Consider the following 26,531-nt stretch of genomic DNA (forward strand, 5'->3'; position numbering starts at 1 on the left):
CTTTGCACCTGATCAATACAAATATGTTAGAAGTTAGCATGGGAAATAAAAAAACATTTTAATAATTGTTCAAAAATAAGCACTTTCTCTCAAATGTGCCAAATTACTGCAATATAACTACGTATAGTAATCAAACGTATAAATGTGTGGCAGAATACAAAATAAATAAAACATATGGTCACTGTTAAAGTCATTATGTCATTGAGTATCCATACACTGTAATCGCTATGGAAAGACTTGAGGAGTATGGCAGTTATGGCAGCTTCCGTCGCCTCGGGGATATAACCTGGCTGCAGCCTCCGAAATAAGAGGCCCCTTGTAACCTTATCGATCACCGAGCAGAGAGGCAGTCTGGGTCCACACACTCTGATCGGTTTCAGTGTGTCAGACGAACTTCCCAGAATAGCAACTCTGGGTTGTCTGGCGCTCTGCTCTGCTGTGGAGGAGATGGAGGAGGAAGTCAGTGGTGGATTAACAACTGTTGCTTTTGTTGCTGCTGCCGCTGCGGAACCAAACTACCTTTCAGTCCGCGCTGCATGGTGCCTGTCGGGCTAGAATGAAGTCTAATCCAAACCGTGACATTCATTCGGGATCAATGTGCAAGTTCATGGGATTATATAAACTCCTACGTGTTTAAGGTAATTCAAGAAGACAGTGAGAGACACATAAACGCATTAATCGCTATCCTGTATTAGCCTAACTAACATGGTGTTGCTGCTTTAATGTGGCCATTCAATATATTTCGACTATCAGTGGGCGACAGACGCTTCAGAGCTGCTGGAGGCGCATGTCTGCGGCAAAGGCAGACAAGGAGCGTCTGTCTGATGAATGGAAAGCCAGGTGGGCTCTGCTGTAGACTGCGGTGATCGGATAACCTGTTGAATTGCAGCTGCCAGTCAGCATTCACATTCCGGCGACACAGCCGGCGAAAATCACTTAACACGAGAAACACCACGCGTTGCCACAATAACAACAGCTTCACGGTTTTAGTGATGGCTATTTCCAGTCAGAGATCATGCACTGTTTTCTGCCAGGAAAATGCGCGCTCTCCTAACCTGTCTGATCATCTTCCAAATACAGTTCTCCCAGCCTTTTGTGCTGCTGAAGTGCATTCATTCGGCTTCCTAACGTGAAGGCTAGAAATACTAGGAAGTAGTGTCAGATATTAATGAAGAATGGGTTAATTTGTTAAATATTCTGAAATCTGAAATTCACCCTGTCATATGGTTGGTTGTAACTTGGTCTCTTGATGGCTTTTATGGGCATGCAGCAGCTTATTTGCCACTACATCTAATTATTCTCGCTCCCCGCAGCTGCAGTTAAAACGCATGCCGGTCCGACCTTGAGTCACTTATTCAGAGTAGCTTGTCAACAATGCCACTGATTTCCAGTCTCTTCGTTGTTGAAAATAGCCTGGCTGCTCCCTGCCACTATGGCTAATTCCTTAGGAACCGGTGGATCCAGTTTGATCCATCCCTCTCTTTCTTTCCCTTCAGCAACTTGTTGAGTCTTCCCCCCCTCGGTCTTCCTACTATAAAAGAAAGTAAGCTGTGTAACCACCAGTTCAGCTCGTAGTTGTGCGACTTCTGAAGAAATGTCGCTAGTAGTTTGAATCGAGTGAGTGTAGAGATCGATGTGATCGTGTCGCTTTTCAGTGGAATACTCGACGGGACGAGCGCAGGAGAAGCTTTGACGCACCTGTAGGACACTGTTGATGCGCTCCTCCTAAACTTTTCTCGGCTTTTCTGAACCTGCTCAGAGTAACTATCAAATGTTATTCTCATTTGGACTGTTGGTGAAAGCTGTCCTGAAAAATTGGGGCTTCTTTCATATATTGTGATCACTTGAGGTAATGTTGACTATTTTGTTTTATTAAAGGGAGGTGGAGGCAACGCACCACCCCCTGCCTCTGTCTTTGACTGAAGTTACCACCTCACTTTGCACAGGATTTGTGAATCCATCTTTTCTTTTTATTATAAATATTACAACATTTTACTTTCTTGTTTTAATTGAAGCTTGTCATCTAGAAATAACCACAACCTGAAACACATTACTTTATGTGACTCAAAAGTGTCACATTTTCGTCTATGGAGCTACAGAGGAAAGCTAAATCAAGAGCTCAGACCCTTAAGGAAAGTGCTCAGTCATATTACCATGGTCTGTGTTGTACAGTTAACTGCTATTTAATCAAGGTTAAATTCCGAATAATCTGCCTTTGGGACCTTCTGCATAGACCAAAATAAAAAGTTTCTGCAATGCCATCTTTGATTAGTTATATCATATGAAAAGGTTAAGCTGCCTGTTTGCCAAGGAAGCCAGAAGTCCTGCTGCGGCATAATATAATATGAATGTTTTTAGATATCTGACTTTATATATATAAATGGATATGGTAAACTATTTTATATATATATATCTTGGATGGAATGTCATTTCAATGTATAAAAGTCATAAAACACTAACTTAATAAGAGTTGACTTGACAAATGGGTCAATGGATAATGATGGAGCCAAACATGAACATTTACAATTCCTAAAAAATGTAATCAACTAATAATAACAACCTTATAACTCTTTGAAAACGTTCACAATACATGTTTTGATATCATGTATTGGGCATGCCTGTAAATGTTTTGGAAACATGAGGTTTAAGAAGGTTGCGTGTGTCTACAGTAAGTGTAGAATGTCTTGTGTTTCATTTAAGTTATTGCTATTTATTTAATAAATTGCTTCTTCAATCTAGAACCAGTTTCATAAAAAAAAGTTCAAATGTACCAAGCATTTAGTATTTAAATGTCCTCCCTTTTTAATTTAGAAGAGATGGAGCTACTACATGTATTTATTTAATGTTGCCTGTTTTTTAGATAGATAGATAGATAGATACTTTATTGATCCCAATTTGGGAAATCATTGTAATAAGAGACTATAGTGATATAATATTATTCATAATTTCTGACTCAATAATATGTGTCTCTAACACATGATAAAGACATTTTTAACTGTAAAATGCAAATATGGAGATACACATTTTAAATAGTTCATTGGGTAGCTTCATAAAAGTACTTTTCAAGTTAGCATACTGCATAAATACATCTGAAGCTCTGAAATATGATTATAAACTAATAAATAGTCTATAGGTCTGTGGTGTTTGTATTAGTACTTGATCAAGCCTAACTCTGAAGCCCGCTATGAAACAGAGTTCAGGCTGTACATCTTTAGAGATATGTCAATATTTGGTTTAATACATAATAATTAGGAAAAATGACAAGAACGACATGAAATATGCAAAAAAGTGTTACAACAATGTTAAAGTTGCCTTTAATATTTATTTCTATTTCCTGCAGGACTCCCAAAGCTACTTGAAATGGAGACTCCGGATGGCTACTGTGAAAGTAAGTTATCATATCGCTTACGCACTACATTAAATGTGCACTGACTTCTGTACATCATGGTTAGAGTTGATGCAGTTTATCAGATTCTCTGTGAGATTTTATTTGTAGCGATTATTGTAATATTGATGCACTTGCGTCCGTGTGTTATTATGTTTTTGTGATTATGACTTTATTACCTTATTTTGACATATTCCTGTACAATGCTGATACAAACAAAAATAATTTTGCAATCACAACACCATGAACCTTTCAAGGGATTTTCCCCGACTGCAGCCCTTTTCCTGTTCACCCTTTAAAGCTATAGAAAAATATGCATTACCAACATCCTGTTGAATGTAGCAGATACTGGATGCGCACTTTGCGGTGCTCCATTGCCCTTTGCTGATTTCCTTTGAGCTGGTCTCTCGAATATATTGCTCCCTGCCCCCCTTTGGTGTGCAGGTAGACTGTTGTTTATGACATCAGCGGGGATTGTAGGTCTCCATTTGGGCTTTGTGCTTATAGGAACACTTGGCAGGCATGGTTGGGGTGGTGGCGGAATAAAACATGGAGGCTCTTTCTCTCCATGTCCGTCCGTGGGTCACTTCTGAAATGATAGTTGTTGAACAAAATGTGTTCCGTTAGCATGAAACTGCGGAAACACACATATTTTTGGAATTCCACGGTTTGTATCCTTATTACCCCCATGTAGCTGGTTTAACACTCTACTTATCAATATCAAGGCACTGCTGACTTCAAGAGAACGTTTTTAGCCTAACATGCCTGTTGGGACACACATCGTCATAATCTTACACCATATACTCTCCTACAAACACTGATATACACTGCTACGCTCAACTATACCATACCATTAGTGTTTATCAAAAATAACATTAATAATACATGTAAAAAAAATGTTATGTGACAGAGAGAATGTATAACTTCAAACTGAAAACTAATGACCGATGTAATTTTACCTCACTCCAGCAAATGTGAAACTTATTTTCCTTTTAATATTGTGATTCAGTTAGTCCTCGCTCTGTGACTAAAGACTTGTCAAAGCTTACAGATGTAAGCTTCATTAAGTTGGTCAGAAACTTTTTTTCTGTATTGTAATATTATCCGAAAGTCTTAGTGGAGATTATCACTGTAACAGATGTTATGTTTTGCCTGATTATGCATTTACTTGAAAAATAGGAGACCAGTCGGTGTCTTAGCAGAACACCTCCATTTTTTCTTTCACTTCAACCCCAAAACACCGGGGGATTCTCTGAGGGACTAATTTACTTCACTGCATCACAAATCAAACCCAATAATGTCACCAATGTATGTCACAGTGTTTTAAAGGTAAAATATTGTAATAACATCTAGGTGCAGGTACTTTACAGTTACGTACATTACATGATTGTCTATATGTACAAAGGATAACAGTATCTGTGACTCAGAGTAGTAGTATGAGGCATACTGCCTTACACCGTGAATAATCATATCTGATTGACAATGTGTGGTTTTAATACTTCAAAGCTTAGCTTTGCACAGAACATACATTATAGAAAAGCAGGGAAGGTATAGGATTTCTGAAAGACCAGAGAAACCTTGCTATTGCATAAACAAAACATGGTGCCCCAACAGTGTCTGAAATCAAATGCTCTTTGCAGCACAAACATTCATAGCAGTACCTAAAACTTTGTAGAAAATAAAGCCATTCTATAATAGAGTCAACAATTTAAGCTGCCTTCCTGTTGAACTAACCAACCTTGCTTTTATTTAACACTCTTCTCATGCTATTATTCGTAACAACATGCGCTGTCATTGACACTCTCATAGGTCATCATACTCACACACACCGTTATGCCTTTTCAGACACAAAATACTACTTTTCTCAACCACAAACACTATCATAACTTATCACATATGCAATTATTTTCTCACATAAATCATCGCACTTTGACCCATGCCCTTTATTTACTTTGATGTCATTCTGTCTTACATGCTCCACTTCTCATGTCAGTCATTCATGTGCGTTTTGGTCTTTTCAAATAGAGAGAAGACACAGCCCACTCTTCTCTGGGTTATTGCCTTTGTTAAATGTCATTAAATATGGACCAATGCAACATTTCCTGTGTCATTAACAAAGCTAATTGTGAAACAAGATGTCCTTCTGCAAGACCTTTTGCCCATTTTATATAATGTTGTTCCAGTAGAATCATAGTAAATCCGCGAAACAAAACATGTTTACTTTAGTTCAGTTTAGTGTATTTATCCTAGGGGAAACATTGGGTCGAGTATCATCTCAAAAAACAAATGTAATGAAATGTCCATCAGCTAACTTGGGATTTAGCCTTCCAGGAGGGAGCGCACAAACATTTCATTGTATGGAGGTTTTTGGTGCAAATTAATTAAGAATTATTGTTTTACCTCCAACTTTGCTTTGCATGCATTGCATAATCAATCAACAACCATTATTTCCTAGTCCAAATGATAGTTATCTGTGGATGAGTCAGTTATCCCTCCTTTGTAGGGAACCCTGACATACACAGATATAAATCATAAATGGATAAAATGTGTGCTTTTGTTTGGCAAGTATCAGCTGCTTCTGTAATACTTGGTGTATACATATAACTGTTTTTATTTTATCACCAATTAAATTCATCACGCCATCCGATACAATATCTTAAAATGTTTAGAAGATGTGTTGAATGAATGCTCCTATTGTCTTTATATTTGTGTTGGCTGGGTCAGTGGTGTATACGTTTGTTTGTGTGTCTGTGTCTTATGAAGCTTGTCTTGAGGAAGGTTCAGGGTTTGACAGGAAAAACCAGCTCCCATACAATCTGTATCCAGCAAACCAGAATGGAGGGCCTCGTCACTCCGGAAAGGAATCTTATTATTTTCCTCAGACAAGTAGACATAGGCACTGTTGAGCCATTTCAGAATATTTCAACCTTTCTGTTAACACATCAGGCACATTGAGCTTTCACTCTGTGTAATTAAAAATATTTGTAATCACATACTGTTCCTGAACCTAAATTCTGTATTGTACGTATAAATGTGTGTGTTCTCCTTTGAGAAACGTCTGAGACAAGAAATGTCATTGACCCTTGTTAGATTTCTTAGACAATGACTGTACTTCAGTATAACTACGCATTGATTCAGCGTCACTGATAAAGTCAGCAATTATTACACCTACTAGTTTCACAATGTGTACACATTTGTTCCTTTCCATTTGCCACCATATTCAATCATCCCAATTTTGTATTGCTCAAAATACCTTTCCCCCAGCAAGTTTCGACTGTTTGATATCCTGATCTTACTGTTCATACAGGATTGACTCAGCAAATGTGTGGCGCCAACCCAAACGTTCAGTTTGTGCAGGCTTATGTGTGTGATTAAGAGCATTTATAACCCTGTACACAATTAATCGTTTACAACCATTTTTCCGCAAAAGGGCAACATTGGGCAAAATGCATATAATGCATCTTCTTCACTAGCTGCATATTTGACCAGAAGCAAGCAACATATATGTACTTAATCAAAGTGTGACTTCTTCATTGTTTGCAAATGTTTGCCTTGAATTCAGGCTCTTGGCTTTTGACGATAACAAATCTTTACTTCACATTATAAATTGTTAATTAAAACAGACACACCACTGGCAGCAATACTCATAATTCACCATATATTTGGTAGATTTTGAATCAATAGCTTGGAAAGCTATCAATAGCTAATGAAGGGCCACTCAAGAATGGTCCTTTTATTCTTTCTTAAAATACCCTTATTTTAGCATTTGAAGCCAGACCACCCTATACTAATAGTTTAGTCTTAAGACAATCCAGCACCACTAGGCAGCTGTCAGCATCTTATGCAGTAATGGAAAATCCTTCATGACAAATCTGGGCCACTCCTGTCTCCAGGACAGCATTGCCAAGGGAGAGCCAGTGTTGGTCACCTGAGATTTCCTCCAACCCCAACCTGTGCAACATGAGCCCAGGCCCAGGGATTGTGTCAGGGACAACATCTCCCAGTATGCCCCACTCAGTGGGGCCTCCACTACAATTGAACAATGCCATAGAGGAGGTTGTCAATCTAAGAGGAGCTGTCACAACAATTGGAGATCTGACACAGATTTATTTTTCATGTATGAGGGATCATTGCAGACATGTTCTGCATCGACCCATTGTAACACAGCCTTTGTGGTTCCATTTGAAGCACTTTTCTTTGCTTTTTAGCTGAAATTTCCCTCGGTTACGGCTATTGCTACATCAATTTTAAAAGCACAAGGCAATGATGTCATTATAATCTCCAGTTTTTCATAACTGTGAGTCTACTTCAGGAAAAGCCTTTATTGTACTGTTGGTGAAAGATGGCTCACGTTGGTTCCTAAGGGATCTGACACCTGGGTCAGCAGGGGTGTTTGCCTGTTGCCACTGTATTGTTATAGTGACCCTGAAGGGGCCAGAGTGTAAGGGGATAAGGGATTGGTTTGCTCTCCCTCAAACCACACAGGACACAGGACACAGGGCTATCCATAGCCTGGGTTCTGTACAGACTGCTGAGAGGATGCAATCTGATCCACATTTGCTGGACATTAGGATACCATAGGTGCATAAAGACAGTTAGGTTATCTCCCTTGTACATTCTGTATGGTGACCGCTATTGTGACCATTCAGGTTAGGCTTTGAAAGATTTTAACTTTTTCCATTACTCATTGCTTAGCAGACTTATTTCTGTATTTCATACAAACTGTTGGTAATGAAATACACAATTCACTTTTTAATTTATTTAATTAAATAGACTGCATATGTCTTCCCAGGTTAAATGTAGAGTTTATCATCACAATCTGTAAGAATGCTATACCAAAAATTGCCTTCAAAATGCAATTTTTCTGAAATTCTTTCTCTTTGTTGATGCTAATTAATTTTTCTTTTCATCTTCATCCTTTTGGCTTTTGAAAGCGCAATAGTTACATATTTGCATAAACTGTACACCATCAAATACCTTAGAGCTGTCAAATAACCGTATTGTATTTGTTGAACATCTCCAGTATTGTACAGCACAATGTAGATTGCTGTGTTTCTGCTTGTCTCCCAGGTAACGGCCAATGCTCTCCTGGTAGAGAGAACTCGAGAATGTCGGCGGATACGTCAACACCTAATGGACAGACAGTTCCTCAGGGTCCTAATTCTCCCAGTGGTGAGTGTTCAATCAATAGATCCTCATTTCTGCAGTCTGCCAAGAACAACCACAGCATACAACAACACTGTTTCTCCTTTAAACATATATGTATAATTGATATGCTCTAGTTTCTTCACAAGATCATACAGTCTGATCATTGTATTTTGCTTTGTCTTAATGAGGAGAAAACTGCAAAGCATGACATTACAAAACAATGCATTCAAAATATCTTACTCAAAAACACAAAGAGAAACTACAAATACAGTCGGGTCCCAAACAATATTTGGAAAAAAAGGATTAGGATGAACACTTAGAGTGGATAGCAAGAGTATCCACAGTAAGAGTTTTGTACAATAATGCCTTATTGCAGCGTGTTGTACCATATCACACTTGTTGAGATATATTGCACTTCTCCAGAAGTGTTGCTTGTTCCTTTTAGTCTATTGACCCGAGGCCTCAGATTAGCTCTAGTAATGTCACTGTGAAGCCGCAAAGTAAGAAAAGGGGAAACTAAGCAAGACAAGGCAGCTAAGGAGAAAAAGGGAAGCTGGTTTCCTACAGGTTATGAGATACAAGGAGGCGAGCTGGGCCATGTTTTTCACAGGGAGATACTCTTCACCGATAAGAGCTGTTGTCATTCTGCAAGTTGCCTAACATCATTTTCTATTGAGGCTCTGTTACAAAAGAAGGACTGCATCATATCATCTGTTGAAAATATGCTATGAAGTGCTGTGAAATTTCACTCCCTCTTTAAGTTGCAAGCCTAAACATATGTTGTTCAGCAATTGTCCTGGCATTGTGCACTGTCTGATGATAAAAGGTAGAAGAGTAGAATTACACCCTTAAGGCCAGGTGACAATGTGGGTGTTAAGAGTGACATAATGCCTTATTCATAATGATTTCTGCCATTAGGAAACCCCCTTAATTGATTGTGATATTACCGCTTGAGTTTGTGTGATTGTGGAAAACTCGGATAATTAGCAGACTCTACTGCACTGTATCTCAAAGATACCTTTAATTATGCCCAAACTGCTTTCGTATGATTTTTCATCACTGCTTTTGTCGTAGCAACGGTTTTGAGTGTATCCTCATCTGACCACTCTATGTATTCCACTCTGCCACCCTGGATAGACAGATGTAAAGATGCAAGGAGCTGAATAGCAAGGACGTTCAGGTCTGCTCCGTGTTGCCAGGATACAGCTGTCGAAGGCAAGGCTCAATCGCAATGTGGGTATTGGGATAAGTGTTTCTTCTTTGCAAACTGTGGCATTGGAAACACACAGTATCTGTTGCTTTGTGAAGGTTTTACTCAGTAATCTACAACAAATAAAATCTTACCAGATTATCTAAATGTATTATACTAGCTACAAGGAGTTAAGTGTCTGCTGTTCCAAAGCCTGTGGGGACAGTTGGTGGATGCAGTCAGATGAAAGGCTTTGGTGAAACAACCACATATGCTCACACAGTGATTATTGCACCAGTAAATCCCAGAACAGGATCATCAGGATCAGTAAGTTTTACTTGGAAGAAGTCCAAACGTTTCTTTTTCACACTTAGTCACTTTCACATCCATTCTAATGCATTAACAAGACCAAGAGTTGATTTTTGGCCTTGTGTGATTCTTTGAAATCTTTCTTTGGGAACAAGTCAAGTCAAGTTTACAAAAGGGGATACATTCATAACCAGTTTATCTTGGCTCATAGCCGCATGATAATCTGAGAAGACTTTTTAAAAAGGCAAACTCAGAAAATCAGTTTGATGAATTTGTGGAGCATGCAAATGGTTTTGATAGTCTTGCATTTGACGGATTGTCAAAGTTAAATGTAGCACAACAAACTGTTTGTATACCGTATTCTGCTTGATCACAGAATGCCTTTTTATTAAAAAGGAGAACTTGATTGTATAGCATTTAGTGTTTGAATGTCTGGACATTCTAAGAAAGAAGAACTGTTTTACCATATTTTATCCTATGTTAGATAAGAGGTTCAAGTCCTGCCCATGAATTGTTTCATCTTATAGCCTACTGCTATTGTGGTTCGTACAGAATAAGAAAACTCAATTACCTAAAAAAGCAACGTTTTGCCTTTGTTTCCGGAACCAGGTTCTTGAAGTTGAGAATTTGGATTTTAGGTTGGCTGTATACAGTATAATCCAGCTGAGTGAGAATAATGTAGGTGAAGGAAACTATGTGTAACTGTGTTGTTTGCTGTATTCTGGATAGTTATTGTACGAGTATTAGTAATCATTGGTGACTGATAAGTATCGACTGCAGGTGGTGAATACTTTACCTCCACTGCCACCCAATGCGAGCACACACAGACACACACACAGTTAAACAATCTTTTGCCCTTGTCATCCAGCCGGTCTCCCACTGATAGTCAGGTACAGCTACAGGGCCTCTGACACTCCCTTTTCTCCCCAGGGACAGCCAGGAACCAGACCAGCCTGTTTAGCTTTTTGTCTCTCTCTTTCTTGTCAATGTGTGACTCCATCCTAATGCTGCCTATACGTTAATGTATGGTTAAGGACGCCTCTTGCACATTCCTATTTAATAATATATATAGTTGAGTTTACACAGCCAACCCATAACACCTCCAGCCAATATGTCCATCCTGAGACCAGCACAGTTCATTTCAGGGGGCATTCACAGTTTAACTAATTTGTAAAAAGGCTAATCAACTTAACTTCTAATCTAACAAAGAGCTACAATCTCGCGTTTAGCCTTACTCCACCCGTTTGAAAAAAAAGAAAATGTTAGTGTACACTGTTTATTCTTGACCAATAAATCAGAACCAGGGCAAACATAGGTCACACATTTGTCATGTAAAGCATGGCTACTGTTGAGCATTTTTGTAGTACAAGTCATTTAATGGCACTCCCATGAATCCTGCAATATTTAAATTTAGCTTTGCAATGTCAGGATTGTCGTTGCTTTTGTTTTACAGAAATAAAAATTAAGCAAGAGGAAAAAACAGCGGAGGAGGCCGACAACAGAAGCCAAGCCCTTGATGAAATAAGCCAAACAGGGGAGGAAGGATCAGCCTTGGACGAATCCGTGACTGGCAGCCCGGTCAATGTACAAGATGGATCATCTGAGCCAGACCTGACGGGTGATACCGGAAGCCGACAACCAAACGGTACTGATCACTATATGTCCAAATGCCATTGAAAGTGTGTCATTCTTTAAGGAGGTACATCTTCGGCCATCTATTGATCAGAATCTGGCTAATTTTACGATTCCCATATCTTCAGAGTGAGTCAGAAATGTGTCATCCTAAATCGTGGGTGTGGAGTGCTCTGTTTTCTTTTCTTAGAAGGACAATAGCCCTGACTTTGAATTATTATTATTATGGAAAAATATCCTTGGAATCCCCCACAACCTGTTCCAACTGACGCCATGACTGCTCTGGTTGTCACAGCATTGGGATCATATTTCCAACTGGCTGCAGATCAAAAGATTTGCCATTAGAACAGCAGACAGTAGTTGTGAGGCCTTTGGAAATCCGAAATGTGAACTCAACTGTATCGTTCCGCCAGAGACACATGCAAACTATTCAATTTACATTCGCTTGAATTCTCCTGAATGTACCCAGGTAAAAACAGTACAGGCAACTTTTTTTCTCTGAGAATTATATACACGACTGCTAATTGCTTTCTACCCATGGTGACATAAAGTAAACTGTCAGTTACTAAAACAGGACTAGGTTTCAGAGTTGTTGATACTTTCTTAAAAACATCTTCCACATTGTGGTATTGACTTCCTGTGCCTGCCTCTATTAGGTGACAGGCCGTTCCATTGCAACCAGTGTGGCGTCTCATTCACCCAGAAGGGAAACCTGCTGCGACACATTAAGCTGCACACAGGCGAAAAACCCTTCAAATGCCCCTTCTGCAGCTACGCCTGCCGACGGCGCGATGCTCTCAGCGGGCATTTGCGCACTCACTCTGGTAAGACTCCTCCTCACCTTCTTCTCTTCCCTTTCATACTTATCCACCCCTGTTACCTTGAACACTTACTTTCACCATTTTTTTTATATAAGACGTAAAATATTTTCTTCCTGATTAATGTTTTGTGACCTAATGTGTTTATTGTAAGAATTAACATACTGTAGCATGCTGGTTGGTGACTCTCTGTCTCATGTTGTTGCTGGATAGACGCAAAGGTGTTTTTTTGTATGTGCATGATTTGGAGAGCGCTGCGAGTGCTTTGTGGTTAGGTACCAAGGACATGCTGTTCCTTACTTGTTGAGAAACACATGGGGAGCGCTGGCTGTCTCGCTCAACTGTAACCCACTTTCCTATCAGGGAGGATATGCTCTCCCCTCTTTTGCACCTTTGAAATCGAGGTCAGACAATACCGTCATTTCTGCCAATGATGCCCCCACTGGGTTACTCATCCACAGTTCCCTTTTCAAATTGAGGTGAAGTGTGTTTTGGGTGTGCGTCCTAGAGTTTACACATGTCTGTAATCTCTTTCCCAGCTGCTACTCAGATGCTTTTTCTTTAATGGCTTTCTAAATGTGTGTCATCCTACTGTACATCTGTTTTCCACCATCAACCATGACCATTTTACTACTTTCACTTCCTTTATTGTTAAGCTGAATTAGTTTGGAACATCCCCCGACCCCTTATTCCTGTAAAATCATGAGTGGTAGGCTACATTTGTGTTCCTCCAGTCATTCAGTAGGGATTGTGAGAAATGTGATGTGGCCAAGTTGTACTGTCATGATGGTCTCTTAGGTATATGTACTCACCACCCTAGGTAGTACTTCTGCTGTCTTTTGCCTGGTGCCTTGCCATGAAGAGCAGGTGTAGCCAAAAGAGGCAAATATAGCATTAAATGAGAGGCTGAGGAAAAAGGTTAGATAAGAGTGAGAAGAGAAAATTAGTGGTAAAACAAAAGTGTGTGCTGTCCCTGAGGCTAAGTTAAATGTTGGAAAATGACATCATGCGTTGAGGCAAAGTATATTGTTGAAAGAATAATGCAAACCATTGAGGCGAAAAGGATTTCACATTTTGTCAGACAGATGATTTAAATTCTAGCAAGTTCCCGTTTATTAGCCAAATGCAGTCAGTCAAGTGAGTCTGAGTGCACAGTGTGTGCCATTTGCATGAATAAGAATAGAGTCTGAAAGGTGGATCTTTAGGTTCCTCCAACATCTGCGCAAGGTCGTGTGTGGGTGGTTGTATAAATATGAAAAAAAAGAATGAAGTTTATGTTGTGTGTAGATGTGAGCCACTGAGAACACTGGAGTTATACCTGATTAAATACTGCCTATTCTACTGTTTTGGCTTCACGGCAGAAAAGCAGCAACGTTTTTTCCATGTTGATGTTCCGTGATGTAGTTACTCTTTCAATATGAATATTACTGCAATGACCTTGCAGGTACAGCTACCCACACTCTAGCAATATTGAAACCCTTTGTCATTAGCCACCATTTTTCTATCAGTTTATACTCTCCTAACCATGCTCCTAACCCATTTTTTTTTCAATCAACCCTAAATGTCGTTTCATGTTCTACAGATACAATGTCACACATAGACCACAAGAGTACAGATACAGCAGAAAACATGTCATCATTCCACATGATTCACTTAAAAGAAAAGTGCATGCTGATGCATGATTGGCCATGACTGGTCATGTCATTCTTGAACAAGTGGGTTTTATTTCCCTCATTCAAAGAATCAAGAAGTAGTTCAGGGGAAGAAATGTTAAATTTACAGCTAGTGGAATTAATTAATTATTCATTTCTTCTTGTAGAACATATTTAATGCCAACAAAACCTCAGCATCATTTTCTGTGGGAGAAAGAGTACTTTTGTTCACGTGTGACCCATAACCTAATTTTATATGTGTGTGTGTTTGTGTTACTGCCTCCAGGCCTCATACTGAAACATGTCTGTGTTCTCTTGTCTCACAGTGATAAGTGCTTTGAATCTTCTTCTAGTAATAGCTGTCACCATTAGTATAGTGAATATATTACTACATTGCATTGCTAACAACGTAGTCTGGGTCACATCGGTAAGCTTATGTGGCCTCCAGTTCACTCAGTCCCTTTATGAGTCATGATGCTAGTCTTGAGCATACTCTACCACCGGACACAGACCTCAACACACTTTTGTATTCACATAAGTGCAGAATCAAGGTTTTAAACACATGTAAATCTAGGAAACAGTTCACTGGTGGTGGCACTGGTAACAACTGTTGTCTCATATTTAAGCTTTCCTGTCAACTCCTTACAACTGTATGTGCCTTTATTATCATTTATAAAATCATTTATAGTTGTACTTATCCCTTGATAGCAGTAATCCGTCCATTCATTGATACAGCGAGAAAGATAGGAAATGTCTTCTACATCTTTCTGCCTGACGATGTAGGAAATAATTGAATACATAGAAACGGCACAATGAATCACACCCCACCTCCTTAGCAGTTTACCATTGGAGTCAGTTTCCTACCACCACCATGGGATGCATGACAACTCCGCCATTCACTCATCAGTCAGCAGTGGGAGTTAGCTATATGAGACCAAAGCATTTTTTTTCGCCCACAAGTTTTGGTCCGTCTTACTGTCTGGCAACAGTTGTGTGGAATACTCAGAATACTAGTAGTGGAACATCCATGATCTCATTTGGTTAGTTTGTACTACTGACACAGTATTTACTACTACGCACCACCTGAGCATTGCGGCATTCTGCTTTATCTCATTGGACGCTACCCACTCTCACTGTCTGTGACAGTGAATTAAATTAATATGCTCTCCCTTTATGTCATTTTTAGTTGGCAAACCACACAAATGTAACTTCTGTGGGCGGAGCTATAAACAGCGCACATCTTTGGAGGAACATAAAGAACGCTGCCACAACTACCTGCAGGGCATTGGCTTGGATCTGAATGCCAACTCTTGCCCTTACCCAGGTAAATCTTTTTTTTTCAAAAATAAAGGAGGCTTAATTTTGTAATGGAAACGGTAATACAGTCAATTGTGAAAGCGCTTAAATTAACTAATGTATTATATATTTGTTGTTTTTAATGCAATTGGTCAAGTATGGAGATAATCTCTTAAAGAGAGCAGTACAAAAAAACACTTCAATGTTACTTTCATGTGTGTAGGAGTCTGTCTAGTTAAAAAACTAAATATATGTATTCTTTCCAACTCCCTTCCCTTCACATTTTCAAGGTGAGGTCCCTAAAGAGCAGAGGCCCATGGCAGAGCCCAACACTATGGCTACCTTTGATCGGCCGCCCGTTATTGAGAGACTGCACAGCAACGTGGGCAAGAGGAAGAGCACCACGCCGCAGAAATTTGTGGGTGGGTATTTTAAACATAGCCAAGCAGTCAATGGCTCTCTCATTTTTTTATAAATGTGAAAAGTCAGTGAGGACCAGCTGGCCTGTAGTGGTTAAAAAATGTGTTGTTGTATTGTGTTTCTAATGTATGAACTACAATACAAATCACTTGAAGCATAATGTTAATAACATACTCAATAATTGCTTCGCACAAGTGTTGCCTCTTATTTCTATGTTGTGCTAGAATTGAAATATGTTATACCTAATACTTCTTTTACACATTTAGTTTAAGTAACTCTTTCCCTTCCTTTTCATTTTTGCTTGATAAAGTATTATATATCTACGCCATACCCTGCCCTAATTATGAAGACAGATTTTTTTGTCTAAATCTGACTTTATTTGCCGCACTATTAGAAAAAAAAAGATTGAGCAAGCTTGAGCAAGCAGTTGACTGAGAGGCGAGGAAATGTTTTTCACTCTGTGGTTAGGTACACCTGTAACTTTGCCATAGCTCTTATCGAGAGAAAACAGCTTACCGCATCCCTGTTCTGCAGGGGTTAAACAGTGCAGAAGTAGATGGATGGGGATTTCCACCTTATTAGACTCGCATACAATATACATATGAAGTATAAAATATGAAAAACATGCCCCGAAATAAGTTTCACTGATAAGAAAGGACATTTTGTGATGTCAAGCCCTGCTGATATTTATTAACATATTTATTGTCTCCTGTTTTTGCGATTAAAGTAAAAGTTACCCTCCTCTTACACTATTTCATTGATATTTGTTATGATGGGTGTTTTCCATTTGGAAACTGGTATAGTCTTGTCAAATCAGTTCCACACAGTCATAGTGCCACTGTCTTTCATGCAGGTGAAAAGATGGTGCACTACGGCTACCCTGAGCTAGGCTATGAGAGGGGCCTTAAGTATGACAAGCAGGCTGAACTGATGTCGGCCCACATGATGGACCAGGCCATCAGCAATGCCATCACGTACCTGGGATCGGACAACCTCCGACCCATGTTCCACCATCCAGGTCCCCCTCTCTCTATGGCTGAAGTCGTTCCCATGGTCAACCCCCTCTTCCACCAAGTCCTGCCAATGGGCCAAAGCGCAGATCGGCCAGGAAACGGTGACACGCTGCCACTACATCCACCTCGGCCCCATGACTTCCTCAATCCTCCCACCATAAATGGTCCCACCACTTTAAACAGGCAGGCCAAGCTACGCCATCCAGGGCAAGAAGAATCTCCCAACAACAGTGGGGGTGACTCTGCTGACTCAGCTCGAAGCAGCCCTCATGAGAGGCCGGGTTACCACGGGAGCAACCAGGCCCCTGGCCCTCGGTCTCGAGCCAGTCCAGCGATAGTTTATTCTGGTGAGCGAGCCACAGAAACATTGCCTAGAAGCAGGGAAAGAGTGGGGACTGGGATCATACGAGTGGCCACAGATAGACCGCCCGCAAACCGGGAAGGGGTGCGGGTGTTCGGACGAGAAGGCCAGGAGTTGCGTGCCTTCCAGTGTGAGCACTGCCGGGTGCTTTTCCTGGACCATGTCATGTACACCATCCACATGGGTTGCCACGGATACAGAGATCCGTTGGAATGCAACATCTGTGGTCACCGCAGCAAAGACCGCTACGAGTTCTCCTCTCACATAGTCCGTGGTGAACACACCTTCCAGTAAGACAGTGGGTAGGACTTAGGGGAAAGACAAAGAAGGGAAAGGAGCAATAGCCTGATAGCCGTCCTTACCCCCAGGACTCCGAGATGGCTGTAGACAAGTGTAGCACAATCATAGCATAGTTTTTTTTAAGCTACTTATTGTGAAAATTAACAGTTGAACAATCACATGAAGGTATGGGCCAAAGACTCATTTTCTACATATCTAATTAAGATTATTATTGTAGAAGGAAGTGTTTCTCTCAAAATGTTGATTCATTGTATAACGGAGCAGCTGCCAGAGGACTTTGACTAGTTCATTGTAGTCTTATTTGGAAATGTCTCCTGTTGAGCTTTTTCTGTCATCAGGCTTTATGCAAGTTGAATGCATACAACTACAATTTAAATATATATAATATTATAACTAACAATAAACAACAAAGGACTTCCTTACCTTTGTATTAAATAATAATAATAATAATAATATAATAATAATACCACTGGGGATGTCTTCATAGACCTAATAGCAGTACGTTAATGAGCTGGCCCACTTACTGTAGAATATCTCACAGGATCTGTGTAGTTTTCTTTTTCATTCTTTTTCATGATATTGCCATGGACAGTTATGCTTCTTTTTCCTATGAATAATGGTGGAATACAGATAATGTTGATGTCTAACTTTGCTGTGTGTTCTAGCTGCAAGCAACCTGCCGTCCATTTGGAATTATTTGCAATATGTTTAATTGTCTCTGATATATCTGCAGCTGTGGAAATATGACCAGTCGTTCCAGCAGTCTTCAGTCATCAGTCCTTAGTTTTAATTTTGTGTTTTTGTGTATTACTGCACAATTAAAATTATTTAGGATATATAGATTACTACCAGGTTTAAAAAATTCAAAACAAACTTTCAAAATGTACTTATTTACTATATTCTTCCAATAGTGAATACATTGTGAATTATTTGTTAGAGGCTCAGTCCTGTAGTCCTGTAGATATAAATATAGATGCAGTATATAAAGGTTAAACACCTTGAGAATAACAAATTCATTTTAATTGAGGTCCAAATACTTATACAAGTGGCCAATGAGCATGTCACTAAACACAAATAAACTTAATTTAAAGATGTAAATTATGGGTTTGGAAACAAAGTGTGGTAGGTCTTATCATAAATGAATGTTTTAATTCACAAACAAATACAAGCAAATGCAAATAAATGTTGAACACTGTAAAAAGGCTAAATAGCTATCTGATAGCAGAGAACTACCTCCATACAACCACTTTTTAAGATTAAGCTTATGTGATATTCTTCTTTAATACACTTTGAAGGATAATATATTACATAAAAAAATATTTTTGTTGGTATTGCCTTTGCTACACTTGAGTAAAGGCAAGCTACGATAGCAGCCATGCTAGCAGTGTAAGCTAGCTTACTTATGTTAAAGGTATCTATTCCAAAGCATGCATTCTTTAGACAATACAATTGTTTAGTGTTTACAGTATTTACACCTCCCAAGTTTTTCTTCAATTGTCAGTGGTTGGTAAAGCACTTGAATACTACTAGTAGCACAGAAGAAGAAGATCACCGACTCCCTGTGGCTAGCTTGTATATTTCGGAATTGTAAAACAAGTCAGAAATGAGTTCATCATAGGCCTATTTGTAAAAAAATAATGTGTTCTATAAAATATAATATTAAGAAAAAAGGCTTTCCCCAGAGACATTTTGGAACATTCTGGCCATTAACTCGTTCCCTTGTTTTTCCTTTAGAACAATGTTAGATCCTGGTGATGCGTGGCTTGTGTAGCTTGCAGTTTGAGAACACATTAGGATTCCTAAACTAGTATCATATTTTGTTTGAAAGTGGCTTGACACTGTGAAATAGCAAGAGGTAACTTTTAATGACTTAAACTTATGCTTTATGGCAATAGATACCAAAGGGATAGAGGATGTTAAAGACACTGCATGGGTTGCTTCTCTCTGATGTACCTCACTTCATGCTTTAGGATAATCTTTTTGATCCAATCCAATGTGTGCTTGCTTGGCTGGATGGCTGTGTATATATACAGTATATAGTAGTTTAATTGTTGTTCTTTTTTCTTCATTCCTTTGATATATGGGTTGGGTAGGGTCTTTGTGAATGGTGCTGTTATCCACAAGGTTAAAAATCATCTTATCATCCTTTTTGTTTATCCTTGAAATTACAGGGAAACATCAACAACTATATTTTGGGGGTGCTCTGTCCTTGGCACCTTTAAATGTTGCTTAATGCAGCTTTATTTGCAGCTACATGCATTAAAAGGACAAAATCATAGAAATCAAGGGGATTTTTTTATGCTAGGTTGGCATGGGTTCAGGTCGATTTCTTGCCATAATGGCACTATATTCATGTATGACTTATAGTGTACATACTGCATACAGAACGAGACAGCAAGAGTAAACATACATGTAGTCATAGTTTAACCATGAAGGCACTTCTTAAAACTGTAGCATTGCTCTGACATTAAAATGCTCATGTATACTAAATGTAAATAGCGAGTTAGAGAATTAGCCACTCGCCACCTCCAAATCTATTGTTCATCATTACAATGTGTAGAGGGTTGATTTTGGTAAGTAAGGCTGCACTTTCACCCTGCACTTTATGTCCATGCCCTGACTCTAGACAGAATTGGATTCCTTTAAATAAATTGTAGAGAGAATGCGAAACAATAATTGACAGAACACGGGTTATCTTGAAAAATCCACATAACATGAAACATTTTATTTGATTTACAATACTATTTTTTGTCAGCATTACTAGTTTTAAACTTGTTAGCATCATACGTTTATGATCTGTTTACAGATCATCTTCTAAGGTTTAACTCAGTGATTTACTCTTCTAAAGTATGTTCAATGTCTACCTGTGATCAAAAGGCAGCTTTTTCTATGTTTACATGTGGCTTCTTGTATGCTTTACTGGTGCCCAGCTAGCAAAAAAAACCTACTGTCTGTAACGTATTGATACTGGAAATTGTTTACATCTCGCAGTTGTGATATTGACTCTATACATTCCTCTATGAAATAATTCCTGTATATATTTATTCCTCAAAACCTTGAATGTTAAGACAAAGGCTCTCATTGAACAATATATCCTTTACATAGTACATGAAGGAGGAACATAAATAAACATACCGGTACTCAATTCACTTGAAATAGGCATCATAAAAGACAGGGTGTTCAAAGAGATGTAATAGGACAGCCTTACACAGTCTTTAAGTGAAGCAGCCATATGAACAAAAAAGAAAAAAGTCAGCCCTTATTGTGTGAGAGGTTTACTTGAAAAATCTAAATCATTGCTATTGTTTCCGACTGTGGGGATGTTTTTGTAAATTTTGTAAATGTACGTAATGAATGTCTATTTTTCTGCTGAAATGTTAATGAAAATATGTTTAAGTTTAAAAAAATGTTTACAAAAATCTAAGAGGCAGGGTTCAGGTGAATTGTATTTTATAAGAAATAATTTATGAAAAGTGTGTATTTTGGCACTGAATATTGAAATTATCCAGAAATGTGTGCCGATCTCTGATATTGATATCAACTTTCTGAATCGAGGGCTCTCAGGTATTTGAATAGGTTGTATATTTTTATGTCCTATAATATGTGATTTATTTATCAAAAAGAAGCTGGTCATTTTTCATGACTTGAATTAGTCCAACAGAGTGTGGTGAAGGAAGTTAGATAATTGATCAGTCCTGTTTTCAACATCAATGACATAACATGAAGACACACTCCAATGAAGAACACACTGTATATTTTTAAGGCATGGGTTTCTCTCTATTAAAGATATGATTTTACTGCCTTGCCTGTTTTGTGAATTTTGAAGAGAAGGAAGACAAACATATTGTTATATAGTTTAATCAAAACATGCAAACTGTATACTTACATACAATTAAAGATTTTATTGTGAGAAAAAATACATTGGTTGAATCTTGTGATGTGCAAGGGCCAGAAACGGAAAAAGGTTTAAATGTCTGGAGGAATGACTTTCTTTCTCTGCCACGGTTTAATCTACATGTTTTCTTGTTGTAACAGTAACCTTGATGCTAATCACCAAAGGAGAAAATCAGCCCTAGTAAAATGTAAACAATGTGGTTTTGTGCTGTTATGTCAAAATGGAAATAGCCAATGAGAGAAAGACAACATCATCGGGTGACATAATGGATTAGTAACTGTCTATTCACAGGATATTCAGACTTTTCGTCCTACTGTGTTCTATTTGAATGAAATACTTTTATCAGAAAAGCCAGGTCATAGTGTCTTGGATAATTACCACCCATGGAGCAAGTTATTTCTCACCACAGTTTATCTCTCTGCTTTTTAGCTGAATGATAACAACTGCTCTGTTCAATGTCATATGAATAACATGCTCTATGTGGAATTATATTCTGGGACAAATGTCCCGCTAAACTTTAATTGGTCAATTTCCTGGTCATTAATCATGAATAGGAAAAATGAAGCCCTGATTGTAAAGCACTGAGGGGTTTAGCCAGTTGGTAATTGTTGTATTTAAGGTCAGATAAATATATGTGATATGTTTTAATTGTGAAATGAAGGATATTCTATCAAAGGCAAAGTCATATAAATCAGTCTAAAACCAAAAATAGGCCTACAATTTTCCTTGGACACAATTATGTGTAATTATTCCAAAAAAAAAGAAAGTCTGGCCCAGCCTGTAATAGTACGGAGCCCTGGAGGGTTCATAGAGAGAAAAATAAATAAAACGTGGCCACGTTTTACTTTCTCGTGCGCACGCTTTAGTAACTCGTAAAGCGTGGCCTCGTTTTATTTAAATTGAGGGATTCCTGTCCTTGACTCACAGTATCTGCTGCCCACAGCTGTTTTATCGAAGGAAAACCTCCTTCACTTTATGAAATCTCAGCGGCACCAGTGGCCTGTACTACGAAGCAGGATTGGCTATTTACACTATTCATTCATGAAGTATGATGCTGCGCTGTCAGCACGCGTCTCCATGTTTGTGATTGGTCAAATGTTGCTAACCCCGTCCCTTTCACCTGAGCGCGCTCTCAGCCGGACAGAGAAACCCTGGTTGATTTACTGAGTTGATAACCAGCTTCGTAGGACCGCTTATCGACATCGCGTTTGTTAGGGTCAGTTAAGCCGGGTAAATCGAACATATCCAGGTCCAGGGTCTGTTGAACTGGCTTCGTCGTACAGGGCACTGGAGGCAGTAACGTGTAACTCAGCAGAATCTGAGAAGAGCAGCACCAGCTGCAAAGAGCTGTGCCTTTTACTGTTTACTTCACTGCGTTTCCCTTCATTAGAACCGCTGAATAGAGATCGAGGCTGCTACGTTTAACCACACACACCTATACACACATCGAACTACCAGAGTATTCTCCCTTGTTTTATGAAGGAGATGTCCTGTCAACGGGGCGCATGATGTGTGTGTGTGTGTGTGTGCTCAGCTCCGCTCTGTGTGCGTGTTCGTGTGTATCCGACACCACCGGCATTTGTTTTCAAATTACCACGAACAGTACTTTAAACAAATCTGGTTCCCCATAGTTAAGTGTATTCCCAAGTGAAAGAAATGTGTTTAATCTTAATCTCGATGTGCTATAGTCCTGCCGGAGTGTACCGGAACGAACGATACTATCATAAACAAATGCCCCCACACACACACACACACACAAAACGAGGCCATGCTTTATTAACTCGTGCGCACGCTTTAGTAACTCGTGCGCACGCTTTATTAACTCGTGCGCACGCTTTAGTAACTCGTGCGCACGCTTTAGTAACTCGTGCGCACGCTTTAGTAACTCGTGCGCACGAGTTACTAAAGCGTGCGCACGAGAAAGTAAAACGTGGCCACGTTTTATTTATTTTTCTCTCTATGAACCCTCCAGGGCTCCGTATAATAGAGATACATTCATGAAAAATAAAAAAAGTAATTACTTTCAGCTTCAATTGTTACACTTCAGAAATTGGCAGCTTCAGGTCCAGTAAAAGTGAAAAGCTCATCTGAGAAAGCTGGTGGCTAAACGCAATGTACTTATACAGTCGTACGTCTTCTATCTCTATGTAAAGAATAATGTATGACTCCTTACTGTAAAGCATGAACGCCTTGCCTTGGTTTGTATTGCAAAGACTTCAGTGTTTGTTCCTCTGCAGCCTTTGTTTATGAGCAGGTGGGCGCTAGAGTCTGTTGAAGCCTCTAAATGTCAGAGCAGTCTTCCTCAACCCCTTACTTCTTTAATCTGTGTATTGCACGCACATTCAAACAGCAAACACTCACAAAATCAAAGCTGCCTGAAGGCGGTAGCAAAACTGAGAAGTGTATACCCTGAACAGACCCCAAACTGTATCTTTTCATCTTCAGATTCCTCTTATTTACCTGCCTGTCAGTTAATCGTTTGTTCCCATCTAGATCATATCTCTGTTTGTACTTTTAATTCAGGGGTGACACACATCCCCTTAGTTTGTGGTGCTCTTCGTACAGAAAGCGTTTTTCTCAGACTTTGCGAACATGAAGGAAACTATTTATCAAGTCAAATTGAAGCTTTTATTTCAGAGGAATGCACTTCAAAACCGATCTGTAGCTAATTGTGAGCTCTGAGCCATATTCATCATCACTGAGGAGAAATAATAATCAATATTTCCTTGGTTTTGAGATCTGATTTATGGGGACAGTCAACCATTAGAATAATGCATGCTCTTCCTCCCACTGAGGGCTAAATCACCTCTTCATTATACATCCCTAATGACAACTACAGCTTGTTCATCAGTTGAGGATTGGATGTACAGTAATGTAATTAAATAGCTACAGTGGTAAAGAATGGCAGAGGACAGTCTGTGCTAAAGATTATCAAAGAAATCGCTGTATGATAAATAAATGATCACTTAAAGCTTTTTAAAATACGTCAGCCAAGCTATTAGTCATTCTCCATTTAAGTGTCAAACATGAAGTAAGAGGTGATCTTTTAGTTAATGAAATAAGGATTTCTTCATAATAATGACCTCTGTGACCAAATAATATAGTTGTGTGCAGCCATTTTTTTCTTCTTCTCAGATCAGGGGTCTTAGACAGCTTTGTGGTTCTGGTGTCAGGACTTCCTCTGGCGGGTCATAATGCCTGTGTCACTAGTTCTGCAGATCCTGTTGGACGATAAGAGCTGTCTGGAGGTGTCAAAAGCATTACAAAGTACAGCCTCCACACCTATGTGCTCAGACACACTTTACACACTCAGAAAACCCCAAAACACACCTTATTCTCACAATGGGGTCTGACAAGCATTGAGCCAGTACACCATGTTAAAAAAAATTATAAAATGTATGACTATACAGAAGTATAATATTTGGTATTGTAATTTTTACATTAGAGGAAAAGCATTACTTTATATTAAATAAAACATATGTCCAGATAATGTATATACTATACAAGATTAAAAGTGATCCATGATTGTCACTGAATTTTTTAACAACGTTGCAATCAATGTTGCTATCTTCTAAGACACAAGTAGCGTGGCCTGCCCTCTGGGTTTCAGGTTACAGCGCAGGGAGCAGTTCCAGAGCTCTTTCAGCCGGGTATGAATCCACAGCACGGTTGTGCAATCGATGAGTGACTAGACCTATTCCTGTTTTTCCTGCCAGGTAGTGGTGGATGCTAGGACTGGCCCTTAAAACTACACAAACACCAGTGAAGACACAACCCACACACACATCAACCTACACTCAAACACACCCATTCTGTTTCTGTTACACACCCATATTTTATAAGTTATCAGGTTGGTTGAGGTGCTGCAGAAATGTGGTATCACATGCTGTAGCTTTGGTAAGTGTTTGTGATGATGGTGTTTAATGTCATTTGAGAAACTGGGAAATGTGTTATGCAATTCAGTTACTGATCTCACTTTTGACACATTGGAGGAGAGACAGTGGAAGGAGTGGTGCTACAAACCTTGAGAATCCGTGGGGGGCACTGAAAACTAGCATGGGATGTTTCCTGTCTACTATGCCTACTCACTTGACTTCTGTAAGATTTGCAGTTGTAGGCAAGGTTTTAGTCTCTCCCTCTCCCCCAGTGACACTAAGGCCACGTTTACACAGAGACAAAACGGGTTGTATCCGCTATCCGCTATCATATGGACGGTTCGTCCACACGAGGCCTTAACGGAACCGCGGAAACGGAGCCCTCAAACGATAACGGCTCCCAAGGTGGGTAGATCTGCGGACGAAACGCTCTGGGGGGCCAAACGGCCCCGTGTGTACGTCCTATACGATCATTTCCTGATAACGATGACGCCATAGCCCCGCCTCTCCCCACCTCTGCTGCTCACCCCCGCGTCATTGCTGATGTGTTTCGCCAACAACAACAACAATGGCGGATCACAGGGTTGCTTTCGTGCTCCAGACGCTACTGACCATGCTACAGATGTTAGTACAAAATCTACAGCTCCTCTATCACAACCATCAGCGACAAGTGGACATGGAGAACTACATGAACTACATGTTGCTAAATCCACCACGGAGAATAAACAGAAGGGCAACCAGGCAACCATGGCAACTATGCTCGGTGGGTCTTCTTCACTGCTTTTGGTGTATTTTGTGGCGGAAGTACAGCGCCACATACAGGCCCGGCATATGTACTACAACGTCTCCAGCGGGTCGAGCGGTCTCGTGTGGACGGACATGTTTCTTGAGCCAATTCCGTGTAAACGTGGCCTAATTTGTTGCCTTGTCCCACCTGCACAAACATCAGCAATGCTTAATTTGCATGCATGAAGCGTGACTGCAGTCTTATTTTATAACTGTTGCGGCATCAAATACAAGTTTCCTAAACATTATAATGCCATGGTGAAGCATAGCCCTAGATACTGAATATACGATACAGAAATAACGTTACATTACATGTTACTTGTTAGACGCTTTTATCCAAAGCGACTTACATACTCAATACGGTGGACAATCCCCACAGGAGCAATTTTGGGGTGAAGTGTCTTGGGGTTTGAACCTGTGCTCCCCTGATCCCAACACCAACGCACTAGGCC

The 26,531-nt window shown here is 39.5% G+C and overlaps 1 protein-coding gene across 3 annotated transcripts; it reads left to right on the forward strand.

Annotated features, from left to right (window-relative positions):
* Positions 1-305: 305 nt before the first annotated feature.
* ikzf2 (IKAROS family zinc finger 2) lies at positions 306-21,440 on the forward strand. 3 transcript variants are annotated; one of them, XM_034204033.1, is made up of 8 exons: positions 306-638; positions 3,341-3,388; positions 8,456-8,557; positions 11,485-11,676; positions 12,320-12,487; positions 15,320-15,457; positions 15,720-15,851; positions 16,703-21,440. In XM_034204033.1, exons 2-8 carry the CDS (start codon positions 3,361-3,363, stop codon positions 17,515-17,517), a joined length of 1,575 nt encoding a protein of 524 aa, XP_034059924.1. In that variant the 5' UTR covers positions 306-638; positions 3,341-3,360; the 3' UTR covers positions 17,518-21,440. The 3 variants fall into 3 exon arrangements, with proteins under 3 accessions (XP_034059924.1, XP_034059925.1, XP_034059923.1); XM_034204034.1 differs by lacking the exon at positions 306-638 and adding an exon at positions 1,419-1,760; XM_034204032.1 differs by lacking the exon at positions 306-638 and adding an exon at positions 1,420-1,849.
* The last annotated feature ends 5,091 nt before the right edge of the window (positions 21,441-26,531 follow it).

This window comes from Gymnodraco acuticeps, unplaced genomic scaffold (genome assembly GCF_902827175.1).
Source record: "Gymnodraco acuticeps unplaced genomic scaffold, fGymAcu1.1, whole genome shotgun sequence".
Classification (NCBI taxonomy): Eukaryota; Metazoa; Chordata; class Actinopteri; order Perciformes; family Bathydraconidae; genus Gymnodraco; species Gymnodraco acuticeps.